General features: G+C 43.4%; 1 protein-coding gene across 1 annotated transcript in view; it reads right to left on the bottom strand.

Annotated features, from left to right (window-relative positions):
* STAB2 (stabilin 2) overlaps window positions 1-14,110 on the bottom strand; it is a 167,042-nt gene that overhangs the window by 95,814 nt on the left and 57,118 nt on the right. Inside the window, exons 12-18 of the mRNA XM_030320397.1 lie at window positions 12,549-12,698; window positions 11,058-11,201; window positions 10,458-10,514; window positions 10,183-10,308; window positions 4,990-5,043; window positions 4,609-4,689; window positions 2,322-2,474 (exon numbers count right to left, since the gene is read on the bottom strand). Coding sequence (XP_030176257.1) covers window positions 2,322-2,474; window positions 4,609-4,689; window positions 4,990-5,043; window positions 10,183-10,308; window positions 10,458-10,514; window positions 11,058-11,201; window positions 12,549-12,698 — 765 coding nt within the window. The remainder of the gene's footprint in view (window positions 1-2,321; window positions 2,475-4,608; window positions 4,690-4,989; window positions 5,044-10,182; window positions 10,309-10,457; window positions 10,515-11,057; window positions 11,202-12,548; window positions 12,699-14,110) is intronic.

The raw sequence follows: 14,110 nt of genomic DNA, 5'->3' as shown, positions 1-14,110 counted from the left end.
GTTGAATCTCTGCCTTTCACTCTCTTGGGCTTCTTGCTTTATTGGTTCTGAATTCAGGAGGAAGGAGAGGGGTGTGTGCCTCCAAATCTTTCCAGATCAATTCTCTGACCTTCTCTATTGGGCTCTGTGCTCCAGCAGGTAGACGTCAAAGAACGGTCTCTCAGCCTCTCCTGCCAGCTTCTGATTGGTCTTGGCCAATGTGAGGTGCCAGCAGGAGACTGGTGGGTAGGAGGAGGGCAAGATCAAGGTACTTCTTCCCTACATCTCTGCTTGGATATCATTCCTATAGCTCCTGATAGATGTCACTTCTTCCATCCTTCCAGCCCTCATTGGGTTCAGGTACCTCCAGTCCCTTCCCTCCTCACTTCTTTGGTCTTGGGTGGTAATGGTTTCCTGCCATTACTTCTCCTTGGATGCCCCAGCATCACTGGTTTGTCTCCTTAGCCCTGCCCACCTCTCTGTAGTAGTGTTTTCATTAAAGTCTCTTCATTTGAACTGTTGGGATAAGTTCTGTTTCCTGCGGGGGCTCTAACTAGAACAGAGAATTACTAATTAAACCTCTAAACATACATACCTAAAGGCAGCTATGGGTTCAAGCTGGTGAAAATTGAGACTTCTAGACACTGCCTGCCTCTCCTAGTCTGTGTTGCCCTAAATATTTCACAGAGAATGCATTTGTACTTTTAATAGACCTCATCGAAACCATCCTAAATCATGTAGAGCATATAGATTTGGCCTTAAACCCAGAGAAAATAGTAAAAGAAGACTATCCTAAGGCAGGTGTTGGCAAGCTCTTTCTCCTATTAAACCAAAATCCTTTGGGCTGCCTCTCAAAGTCACATATTGAGTTGCAGCTGCTTGGGGTGGGGAAGCTCTGAAGTCAATAATTAGACTCCCGTTGAGTCTTTCTGGCAGAGAGCCTATTTTCCTAAATCTTTCACCTTTGCAATAGAAGATGAGACTATTCTCAGCTGGCCTATTCTGATCTTCACCCCGGCCCAAACCAGGTGATGCACTTGCCAAAACTTTTTTCAGAGAATGAACCAAGCATAAATCACTGCCAGAAACTGTCCGTGAAAGTGACTCTCTGCCTCTCTTAAAAGGTGGTGCTCAGAGTTGAATCAAATCCTCCTTATGGTATATGAAGGGCACAGAGGACTAGTCCCATCACAATATCCTAAAACGTATCAGAAGAGCCAGCCACAATCCTGTGCCAGGTGTCCAACTGGCTATTTCCAGCCTCACGATAAGAAGAGGGAATAAATAAAACCTATAAAATGAGGCCATTATTCCTTGTTCAATGCCCATATTCCAAGGATATTTTGAGAACAATCATTGAAGCATTATTGAAGTGTCCTGAAGAGTATTATTGAGTGTCCCAGACCTATTATTGCTGCAACTTTGGGGGTATGGTTTCCATGGGAACTGAAAGATTACATGTGCAGCAGTGTTGAAATTTGGGGTGCTTTGAAGAGAAGCAGCTGAACCAAGTAAGTTGCTATGGAAACAGGAAAGGCCATTAGAGGGTACCCAAGCTCTTAGGCAAACAGAAAGTTTGGTATTTGAAAAGAAAAACAGAAAGATGGTTGATTGGTGAGGCCAGAGCATCTCCCTGAGAAGAAATTCTATTTTAAGTTTCTTAGAGTAAAGCTATGGACCTGGAGCAAGGTAGTCCCAGGTGACAGAGACAGGGATTGATCCTGCTTCTTCAAGGGTAGTGGGTTGAATAGTGTTCCCCACCAAATTCATGTTCTCCTGATTGAGTCTTTGCAAATGTAGTTAGTTAAGATGGGGTCATACTAGATTAGGATCGGCTCTGAATCTAATGACTGGTGTCCTTAAAAGAAGCGAAGGGGACACACAGTGACCTGCACAGGGAAGAAAGCCAATGCCAAGGATCACTGGGAGGCAGCAGTAGCCGGAAGAGGCAAGGAAGGATCTCCCTTCCAGAGCCTTCAGAGGGAGCACGGCCCTGCTAATCCCTTGATTTCAGGCCACTGGCCGCCAGAATTGTGAGAGAATAAATTTCTGTTGCTCTAAGCCTCTGAGTTTGTGGTAGTTTGTTATGGCAGCTCTAAAAAGCCAATATAGCTGGGAGGCATCGATCATTGTGGAAAATTCCCCAGTAGAGCTTTCATTCACACTTTATGAAATAGGACCTTGGGTCTGCCTGCCTCTTCATGGAGGCGGAAACCCCTCTGGAATGAGTCTCCTGTGGTGAAATTCTCCTTGTCAGCTTCCTGAGAATTGTGAGAGGAAAGAATGTTGCCTACTCTGTGGGGCTGTTTAGGGGCCCCTCTTTATTTTTCTAGTTTCCTTACCAATTTCATCTCTCTCTTGGTTTCATCACATCGGTGAGGCAGAATGGGCACAATGGAGGGAGGAACAAGAACTCCAGTCAGGGTGTAGATCCGACCATTTTTGGCAGTGACTTCAGTGTCTTCCATTGCTACACCATTTGCCAGAATCTGTCCCTGGAAAGAAGCAATGACACCTTTTGTTCTGTCCTGCAGGGCCAGCAATCCTCAGGCAGAGCTGAGTAGTGGCAACCTCTCTAAAGAGCCTTCAACATCACTTAACTTTTTTTTGAGAGGAAGGTTGCTATGAGAAGGGCTGGGCTCATATTCCAGCTCTATAATGTATTTGCTAAGAGACCTTGGCGTAACTGTTTTACCTCTCTGTCGGCGAATTGGGGATCTATTCATTCAGATACATTTATTGACCTTGTATTAAGCTCTGCTTTAGGTGCTGGGGATACATCAGTAAAAAAAACCCCAAAAAACAAAAAAAACCCACAAAAAAACCCACCCCAAAACCAAAACCAAAACCAAACCAGACAAGCCCTTGCTAATGTTGTAGGCAGGGAGCAGAAAATGAATAGATTAGCAAAGAATTCTGACCTCCACACCACTCCCCCCAAATCTGCTCCAGCTGCAGTATTAATGGCAACTCCATCCTTCTGAGGGGTCGAGTCAGAAGCTCAGGAGTCTTCTTCCTCTAATCCATCAGCAAATTCTCTTGAGGCTTCCTTCAAAATAGCTTCAGAATGCATCCACGTCTTCCCACACCCCTGCTCCTTGGTCTGAGTCACCATCGTTCTTCTCCAGACTAGCTCCAGCTAGCTTCAGCTCCAGACTAGCCTTTCCTGAACATGCATCCGATCATGTCATCTGCCCTGCTTGAAATCCCCCACGGTCTCTCATCTCATTTAAAGTAAAGAGTTCTTGGGGCGCCTGGGTGGCGCAGTCGGTTAAGCGTCTGACTTCAGCCAGGTCACGATCTCGCACTCCGTGAGTTCGAGCCCCGCGTCAGGCTCTGGGCTGATGGCTCGGAGCCTGTTTCTGATTCTGTGTCTCCCTCTCTCTCTCTGCCCCTCCCCCGTTCATGCTCTGTCTCTCTCTGTCCCAAAAATAAATAAACGTTGAAAAAAAAAATAAAAAAAAAAAAAATAAAAAAAAATAAAGTAAAGAGTTCTTCGGCCATGTGTGACCTGACCCCACTTCTCCTTCTCCCTCCTACTGCCTTGACTTCTCCTACCGCTCCTCCTTCAACCCCTCAGTTCCAGCCATGATGAGCTTGCTGTTTCTCATCCAGGAATATCCTTTCTTTGTTTCCTGTCTCTAGAATGTTCCTTCCTCCAGATATTCATGCTGCTTGTTCCTTCATTTCCTTCAGGACTTTGCCCTGATATTTTCTCCTCCATGAGGATTTCTTGGGCACTTTATGTAAAATGTCAGCCCCACCCTTGCTTCAGCCCCTTGTTTGTTTGTTTGTTTGCCTTAGCACTTACTACTTTCTAATAGATGCTGTGTTTTACTTACTTAATTTGTTTATTGTCTGTCATCCTATTCACTAGAATGAAAGTTCCATGCAGCTAGAGACTTTTCCCTATTTGCTCAGTGGGCTACATATAGGACCCAGAATGATGTCTAGCACATAGTTGCAACTCGGTAGATACAGAAAAGATGGATCATCATCATCATCATCACCAACAGTGAATCAACAAGAACCATAATCTGCATGCTGTCAGACTTTGGCTGTATTAGCTCAGAGAAGTACTGGAATAACACTGCCTCACGGAGTTTCTTGAATAAGTCATGTTCCCTCCCACCTCAGGACCTTTGCACATGTTCTCCCTTCTGCTTGGAACTCTCTTCTACTCATCTCTGACCAAGTTTACTGTACTCATCCATTGAAGCTTGGCTAATACATTGCTCCCTCACTGAGGACCTCTAGACCCCCAGACTGGTACAGCCTCCTCCTATTGTAAGCTCTCATTATAATTACAATGACACTTCTTACAATTATAATTAAATAATTAACTGGCTGCTAATTCCTTGTTTAAAGTCTGTTTTCCTTGCTGAAATGTAAGCTTGTCTTCTTCATTGCTTTATCCTTGGCATCTAGTTCAGAGTCTCACACATGTAGCTGCTCAGCAAATTAATAATGAATTGAAATAATGAAATGAAGGAAATGGCAAGCGAATGAAATACTCATAAAGATTGTAAGCCTGTGAGTTAGCATAGAGGTAGGATAACATGGTGAACAAGCATAAGCAGAGCATAAATGCATATGAGTCATGACATCTGCGGTAAAATTTTCACCTACGTTGTTGGTTGTGTTGAACTGTATGATCTGGTTGGCCATGCTCCTAATGTGTGGGGTCGAAATGAGAGTGGCCACTTCAAGCTGCAAAAGAGAACAATAGAGACTTTTTGAGCAATGCATAGAGCCCTGATTTTGTAAAGTTCTCACTGGGAAAAAATAGCCTGGAAGTCTATGAAATAAATAATGGGAGCTTTGATGTCATGAGTTTTGTGGCTTTGAGGATTTCTCTGATAACAGGCTCACTATTCATTGCTAAGGGTATGCTCAGGGCTACAGATAAAGAACAATTGTCACACATTTTCTAGCACTGTAATAATGGAATTTAAGAGGGGTCAGATATGTGGAAAGCAGGGAAAAATAGAGCAGGAAAGTGGGGCCAACCTGAGTAAATGGGACAATGTGGTATCTGACGAGTTCCAGAAGCTTCCGAGATCCCTGCAAAGGAATCAAAATACTTCTTTAGTCATTGCAGAAAACACAACTTTCCCCCTCTTGTGGGTACCTCCTCCAGTGACTCTGGGCACATAAATAAAAAATAAGAAAAATAAATGACCCATTAACTCTTCACTAGGAAGCGGAAGGTGAGAAAAACCCCATCTGCAAATAGCTAACATTCACCAAATCCCTGCTTTGTGTCAGGGACTGTTCTGAAAACATTATGCACACATTTTATTTAATTTTCTTAAAAACCTATGGGGGAGGGACTGCTATCGACTCATTTTATGCATGATAACACCGAGTTTTAAAGACGCGACAGAGGTCCCAAAGTTAACCTAGGGTGTAAGACTAAGAAGTTCTCAGTCACTCTGCTCCATTACCTCTCTGAGTGTCTAAAGCTACATTCTGGATTTTCTAAGAGAGCCTCAGTTTAGGATTCTGTTTTCTTTCTCTATAAATAAACGCCTGCTTGTCAGACCACATACTGGTTATTTAGGAATATACAATCCTTAGGAATATGTGGTCAGGACGTTTTCCCCTTCTGTGCTACCATGGTACATGGTCATCTCTCCTTCAAAGATTTCTCATACTTCAGAAAAACTGTAGCAGCAGAGGGAAAAAGAGAGCCTTGGGACCATCAGCAGGTCCCCACAGGGGTGCCGTGGGGAGAGCGTACAGAGGTGAGGAGCATGGGGAACCATTCTCTCTGGGGACCAGTGGCCATGGCGGTCTGCTGCAGGATGTCTGCAATCTCCCAGTAGAGTCAGAGCTGAGAGTTAGAAGCTTCATAGCCCTTAAGTTCTGATTCTTTATTTTTGAAAATGTTTATTTATTTATTAGAGACAGAGACAGAGACAGAGAATGCCAAGCAGGCTCCATCCTGTCAGCTCGGAGCCCAACGTGGGACTCGATCCCATGAACTGTGAGATCATGACCTGAGCTGAAGCCAAGAGTTGGATGTTGAACCAGCTGAGCCACCCAGACCCCGCCATCCTTGAGTTCTGCTTCTCACGTGGCACAGCCATGGTTACTCTGGCTTGGACAGGAGGAGGATCACGAATCAAGATCATAGTAACCTTCCAGAGGCTGACCATTCTAGGGACATGTTACAATAGCGAAAAGTCCCAGGCCAAAAGAAATCCCTGCTGAATCTGAGTTCCATTCTCTCAGACTCCCTTCTGCATTTGCTCTTGGTCCCTGTGCCTGGGGAGTTACCCGCAGGCAGCATCCTGGCTTGTCTGGGATGGCCCTGGTTCACACCTGTTATTTTGGCAGCCCCATTCGCTCTCAGGTGTCCCGGTGTGGATGATGGATTGCATGGCCACCACATCCATAAGCCAAAGGCAGTATGTGCAGAGCAGGGTTTCCGTAAGAATGTTCAAGTTGGACACCAGGTAGCCAGCCCTGGAAGTGATGTTTTCTGGAGCCCTGGCTCTGTTCCTGCATGGCTTTGAGCAAGTCGCTTTTTTTTTTTTTTTTTTTAATTTTTTTTCAATGTTTATTTATTTTTGGGACAGAGAGAGACAGAGCATGAACGGGGGAGGGGCAGAGAGAGAGGGAGACACAGAATCGGAAACAGGCTCCAGGCTCCGAGCCATCAGCCCGGAGCCCGACGCGGGGCTCGAACTCACGGACCGCGAGATCGTGACCTGGCTGAAGTCGGACGCTTAACCGACTGCGCCACCCAGGCACCCCGAGCAAGTCGCTTTGACTCTGGGTCTTCACTTCCCCTTGCAGCTGCTTTATGGTACTCAGAAGTGAGGGCTTGGGGGCAGACGCGATGCTATTACAAGTTTGGACGTTCAGTGGCAGAAAATGTGAGAAAAAGTGGGGACCGCCGGGGAACGTCAGCCCAAACTGGGCTGCAAACTCTTGCAAGGCAGGGACGGGGCCTGTCTGGCTTATTAATCAGCGTCGCCAGGTGGTACAGTGCAGGACCCACAGCGGACCCTGCGTAAACATCTGCGCCAATAAGTTGAATGGGGGAAGAGGTCCTGGGAAGAGCACTGAGCTGGACGTTGGCGTCTTGAGTTCTAATCCCGAGTCTGCTTCTGTGACCTTGAGCTAGCCACTTAGCTCCTCTAGTCTTGGTTTCACCTGCAAGAGAACGGGCCTGGTGTGGACCCCTTCCAACCCTCCGATTCTGTAGGAAAGCCTTTATCAGCTGGGTAATTCACTTCTAAAGCCCTACGAATTCATTGGTGTTGGATCCTTTTTACAAGAAAGAGGAGAATAAAAGGGACAAAGGGATGGATGAGCGTCATTCCTGCCATTGTGGAGAGCCTGTCTCCTGTCCCGTGGCTGGGAGCCATGAAGGTCATCATTCAGTCCAGCGCGGCTCAAATTGACAGGATGTGTGTCCAGGTGCTGCTGGTGTTGGGGAGCCTGTCGGTGTAGTGCATCCTTTCCCTTATGAAGACATTCGCTTCCTCCCTGCTGTTTTAGGTAAAAATAACAAAAAACCAAGCCTTTTGATGCTAGGGCAGAAAGAGAGCGGGTTTTCTACCAAACTGTTAATGTGACCTTCAACTCTTTAATTTCACCTCCCTTTGTCCCATTTTACTTGCAGGGTATCTGTGAGCTGGCAAGGGCCAGTCTCTGGTATCCTCTGCTTTCATTTTGCCTAGTTCAGTGATGAAGTCATAAACTGGGGCTGGTAATCAGTAGCTGTGGTCTCTGTGGGGATAGGGTGGTTTCAGGACAGAAATTTTGCCTCAGGGAGAAGCAGAAAGACACACTGGAAAGGAAACACGGCATTCCAAAATCAGAATCAGAAACCATTCCTCTAATGAAATCAGTTTATTTTCCATTTCACTGGCTTAGCTGATGGGGGCTTTACTGTCTCCAGCTGAGGTTGTTCCCCCGAAATAAAGCTAAAAGATGCTATTAAAATGCATGGAGAGAGAAGGACCTTCCTACAGATTGAGAAGTTTTAACTGAACAGGTTCTGGACCTGAGAAAAGAGCAGAAATGATCATTTTATTCCTCACCTAGGAATTAAAGTAGAAGAACAGTTTGGGCTAAGAAAAAAGAGATTTGAAATTTTTATATTCTTTGTGGGCAGAAAAGTACTGCCTTTGAGAACAAGGAGATTGAGAGCCAGAAGCAGTAGTGTCCTGGTAAATCAGTTCTACGGGGGAAAAAAGTAGCCCAGATTTATAGAGTTGGCCAATTTCTGTCATGGTAATATTCTTACCATAGGTGAGAATTTCAAGCTACAAGGTTATCTCACTGAACTAAGCTGGGAAGAGGTTCACAATCTACTCTCCAGAGCCAGAGCAAGCCAGCTCCAGCCACAGCTGGAAGGAGTTATGAGGAGAGAGGAAGATAAGAGGTTTCTGAGCAAAATTGCTTGACAGAAAATCAGGGAGGTTGATTTTTTTCAATTCTAGTTAAAACGTTTTGTTTTAATTTTATTTTTTTTTTTTAATTTTTTTTTTCAACGTTTATTTATTTTTGGGACAGAGAGAGACAGAGCATGAACGGGGGAGGGGCAGAGAGAGAGGGAGACACAGAATCGGAAACAGGCTCCAGGCTCTGAGCCATCAGCCCAGAGCCCGACGCGGGGCTCGAACCCACGGACCGTGAGATCGTGACCTGGCTGAAGTCGGACACTTAACCGACTGCGCCACCCAGGCGCCCCCGTTTTGTTTTAATTTTAAGTGTAGCTGGTTAGGTGTCTGAGAACTCCTTTAATATTATTTTTTTTAATGGTATCATATAAGAAGCCATGTACTCAGCGAGGCCATATAATCTCAAGATTTTAATAATTTCCTAGGGGAGCCACATTACTTTTTAGCTTTAAAAGTAAGTATGAGTGTGAGCTCCAAAGAGAGCTATAACCATCTTTCTGCAATAGCTACATTTCGGAAAACTTGCATGTGAATAGTATTTTAAAAATAGCATCCTATCTTGAAGACACTGGGAAATCTGACATTTTAAGTGGAAACCTGTAGCAATGTTTTAATATGTTGAACATCTATTTGCAGTGTAAGAGATTACCTTCTGATTTATCTCCTCAATCCACATATTTTTAATCCAAAGTTTTCTGAAAGCAAAATATCCTTGTAGATACCTGAAAGTATTCTAGAAAGGTATGTATCCATGTACATCTCTAAACTATACATGCAATGAGTTTGAGGTTTCAAAAAACAGTGTAGCCCAGGTCACCTGGGTTAGAAAGTTGGTTCTTCCCCAGATGTCTATTTTTAGGTCTCATACAGGTGTCATTAAATCAAAATTCTTGGGGCATGGTTTGTGAAACTTTCTACTTTAACAAGCCCCATGGGTGATTCCTAAGTCTACTGAAGTTTGGGAATCACTACTCTAAAAGATCCAGACCCCCCATTCTGTATAATGAACTGATCTACATGAGGTCATGGATAGTCTGGCCCCATTTCCAAGATGGTGGCATAATTTCAGGGCACTGGAGGAAAGCTTGTGGCCCTTCCTATAATTCCATCATTTGACATTCTAATGAACAAAATTCCATAATTTGTTACCCCTCTGTTCAGTTTAAGGCTGTTATTTCTGGGAGAGGAAACACCTGAAATGGTTTTAGTCATTTACATTCTTGTGTGAAGGAGTAAAAAAAAAAATCTCCTTTCTGGAGGAAAATGTGAAAGAGTTGAAGGATTATGGTATATAAGGAGAGGGTTATTGTGAAGAGAGATGGAAGCAATGGAAGGGAATGAATGGAGCATCTATAAATAACATTTATTCCTTTCAAATTTAGCCTACACCTGGTCCAGAATGGCCTGGTTTAGAATTCATTTTCTAGGTAGTTTTAGAGTTGGAGGGAACTTAAAATCTTGATTTTGCTAGTGAGAAATATTTGAAGACCCAGGAAAAATCAAAGCAATCATTTAGATCTGGGGTTGCAGATAGATTTTATTTCCTGTGCTCAGTCTAACTGACTGGTAATAGCTACTTGGAACTCTGACCAGGAGATTGGAGCCACAACCATAGTTCCAGAGAACTGTGATTGATTAATGATTTCTGCCTTGGTTGAGGGAGGGTAGGTGGTGATACATATGTTATTTATTGGACATCCCTAGTTTAGGAAAAAATCTGTATGGGTGCAGACTGAGGCAGTAATGCTGACATGATGCCGTCAGAGTAAGTAGGATACCATACCTCTGGAGAAAGGAGGTAATCAAGAGTGCCATCCTTCATATTAACTAATGCTTCATTACTTGGAACAAAAATGGTGTATGGTCCACCAGCCCCGTCTTCATCTAAAGCATGTCCCACATTGGTTTCCTGTATTTGAAAAATGAAATTTTAAATCTACAACCTATCTCTGACAAATACTTGAATTCCTCAGCACATATTTATAATTGACACCCTTGTTCATTATACAAAAGACAAGACATAAAACCATTTTCCAGAAATTCATGAAAAGTACATACCTCTAGCAAAGATCTGAACTTGCTGTATCTTGGTTGTAACATTGTCATTATGGTTTTCTAAAAATCACGAGAAGAAATAAGGTGGTTTAAGAAATAGATGTCCCAACATTAAAAGGTTCATGACAGAATTTATGTGTGAATGTGGATGGAAAAGAACCCGGTCAACTGCAACACATATAGAATGTTTCCTGTTGTTATTGAATTAGTGGTTCAGATGTGCATGTTCGGAAATAGACTTTGGCCATCATCAAACGAGTCAAAAGGAATAAATTTTTATTGCGGTGAGGACTGCCCTCCTCCACAAAGCACGAGGGATAACTTTTCATGACAACTGGTCACTGGACAGAATCATCATATGTGGCCATAAAAGAGGTCACAAAATTGAGATCTTGCCTGTCTTTATTGTAGGCTTTTCTTTCTGTTGGCAGAGGTACCCAGAATTCTACTGAAAACAGAAATGATCCCATTTTCCCCATGGCTGTGGTCCTAGCACACACAAAGGACAAGCACATAGTGTGCATTTTCTTCTTCAGTATGACTCTCCAGGGAACAAAGAAAGATGGCTTTGGACTGACCTAACTTTTACCTGAAATGCCTCACCTCAGTGTTGCTCTCAAATGTGGGTGCCATCTTGTCCATGGCTCTGTCGAGGATGTGCAGGAGCCCATTGGAAGCAACTATGTTCCCTTGTATAATTTTTGCCTTCTTTTTGCCTCCATAGAGTTTAAGCTTTATTTGATTATCCTAAAACACCAAGAAAAATAAAATTAAGCTGGTATCCTTGAAGGAGTACTGGATTAGAAGTCTTAAGTCCTTGGGTCTGGCCATTTGTGGGTTATATGAGCGTGGGTAAGTCACTTAACCCAAAATGGGAAAGATGGCATTTGCTTGCTTGATTTGACTAGTCTTTTGTTAAGATCAGATGAGATAATGTGTGAAATCATTGATGACTACCAGTGATTTCTAAATGTGAAGAAGCAATCATAAGTCTCCCCCAATAGACCACAAGGTCAAAAAGGGTAAAACAATTCAATTTATTGTAAATTTATCACCTACTTAAGAGTGTTGTACACACAAGGCACACAATAAAATTTTTTTTGCTGCATAAATGACTAAAGCTAATTCCTTCTTCCTTTATGTGGCTCTTACAAGCTATAGGAAAGAAATATGAGTGAATAAATGATGAGTGAGTGAATGAATGAATGAATGAATGAGTGAAAGAATGTCCTTGTGAGAAAAGAAGTAAAATTTTCATCCATCTATTTAGGTTTCTATCCATCCATCCACCCATCCATCTATCCTCACACACACAGTACAACACACTGCTTAATGATTTAGGTCTTGGAGTCAAGGAGACCTGCATTTGAATCCTGGCTCTGGCCCTTACTTGCGACCTCTCAGTTTTCCCACTTGAAAAATCTCCTTTATGGGGTTGTTGCAAGTCTTATAGAACATAAATAAAGGTTCACCTCAGTACTTTGTATAGAGTAAGTGCTCAATAATCTATCAGCTATTGGTAGTTGGTGAAATGCAACGATATAGGCCATAACCCACACACGTACATTCTAGTAATCAAGTGCCTTCCTGCTCAGTAAAGTCACAGAAAGAGTTATTTGTGAGGGGGGGAAGGGTAGTTTTACTCAAACAATGGAACAGACCTAACGGCCTTAGGAGAGAGCAATGTTAGGTTTGCAGAGGAAAGATAAACTCCAGCAACCTAAAGCAAATATAGTCTATTTCCTTCCGTAAGAGGGAAGCTGATCTGGCTTTAGGCCGGTGCTTCCAGGAAACAGGTTTACTATAAAGCTTCTCCTTCCTCCTGACACCTGAATGATGTTCTCTTGACAATGAATTCAGACCAGAGCAAAATCCCACACTTTATAACCCTCTTTTCACAACAGTCCCCTCCTGCCTGGTCCTTCCTGGGGTTGTTCTTCGCTTCTTTCCTCATAGGGAAGTGCTTTGACAAACAAGGGAGAAGGAAAGAAGTTCTTCATAAACTTTGCAAGCCCAACCACAGACAGAGATGGCTGTGGGCACTGGTTCAGCCGACGCTTTTGTTCTGGGAGTGAAAATCAGAGAGCCCCTTACCTTATCATCATTAAAGATTTCTCCCGACTTTCCAGTCAAGGTATAGAAGGTGTCTGTGTTATTCATACTCTCAGTGTTCATCTGCCCAGCAATTACATGGAGTTTCACAAAGTACTGAGCAGACTCTTTATCCATCAAGAGCTCTTTTACCTGAGGAGAGAGAGCCACTTCTTTCAGTCTCCACTGTTGTTTGGAGGAGAAAATGAGGTTGTAAGGCAGGCATTGGCCAATCAAAGACATCAATGCCAGGGCTCCCTAACTTGGGCTTGGGCCCTTTCAGATACAGGTGACTTTGGGGGGAGCACAATCTGGAGAGTGGGAGGCGATGCTCAATGTCCTCTCAAACCACCAGGAGCGAGGAAGGTGCAGGCACCCAGGGAATCATCTTGAGCCCGGGGAGCATATGGAAATGAAACAAGAAATCGCATGAAAAGAAAGTGCAGACTAGACCCATGGAGTTTTTGAACAGTAAGTTTAGGGTTTTTGCAATCCACCGGACCAAGTCGACATTTTGTCAATATTATATATCATCAGCAATCAATCAACAGATGCTTTTTATTAACTGTGTAAATAAAACCTATATGTTAAACAAGAGACCACATGCAAAGTGCATAGTGCAGAGACATTCAATATTTGTGAGTTCTCCTCCCCAGTAGGAGAGATGTGAGGGTACTTCTGAAGTTAAATTGTTGATTCATCTCAGATTGTCCAACGGTGGTGACAGATTAGGGTGAGACGTTCTGGAACTTCCTGTGTTTTTATTCCATGCAGCAACAATTATTGTGACAAAATATCGTGGATGAAGATAAACCACTTGTATGCAAATCAATATGTCCATTATCTCCATCAATCTGAATGTAACAATTTCATTGACACCCTCATGATAGGACACCTCCACCAGGTGCTATGAGCTTCATTCCCACTGCATGACATCACCTCAAACAACAGCTGTTCACATGGAAGACCACAGTTTTCTCTTAGTTTCCTCTACCACTGTTATCATTTATGATGATTATAAGAAACAAATATGGGGGCGCCTGGGTGGCGCAGTCGTTAAGCGTCCGACTTCAGCCAGGTCACGATCTCGCGGTCCGGGAGTTCGAGCCCCGCGTCGGGCTCTGGGCTGATGGCTCAGAGCCTGGAGCCTGTTTCCGATTCTGTGTCTCCCTCTCTCTCTGCCCCTCCCCCGTTCATGCTCTGTCTCTCTCTGTCCCCAAAATAAATAAACGTTGAAAAAAAAAATTAAAAAAAAACAAAAAACAAATATGTAGCTAATATATTAGGTTAATTCTTGCAGGAAGTAAGCAGTTTTGCATTATGTAAAATCCTATTTTTCACATGACTATAGTTAAGATCCCTCAGTCATTAATTACCCTTGAAGGGGTCATGTTTGGAAGGGGGCATCCTTGGGTCCTCTAGGGAGCCAGTAATGGTCTCGCTGGATGTACAAGTACATTCACTTTGTGACAACTCAATTAGCTGTGTGTTTACAATCTGTATACTTTCTGTAAATAGTTCCCCATTTTAGTCTCTCAAAATCATCATCTTTATCATCAGTAGGT

The sequence above is a fragment of the Lynx canadensis genome, chromosome B4 (genome assembly GCF_007474595.2).
Source record: "Lynx canadensis isolate LIC74 chromosome B4, mLynCan4.pri.v2, whole genome shotgun sequence".
NCBI classification, from domain to species: domain Eukaryota; kingdom Metazoa; phylum Chordata; class Mammalia; order Carnivora; family Felidae; genus Lynx; species Lynx canadensis.
This window is presented reverse-complemented; position numbering and strand designations above follow the sequence as displayed.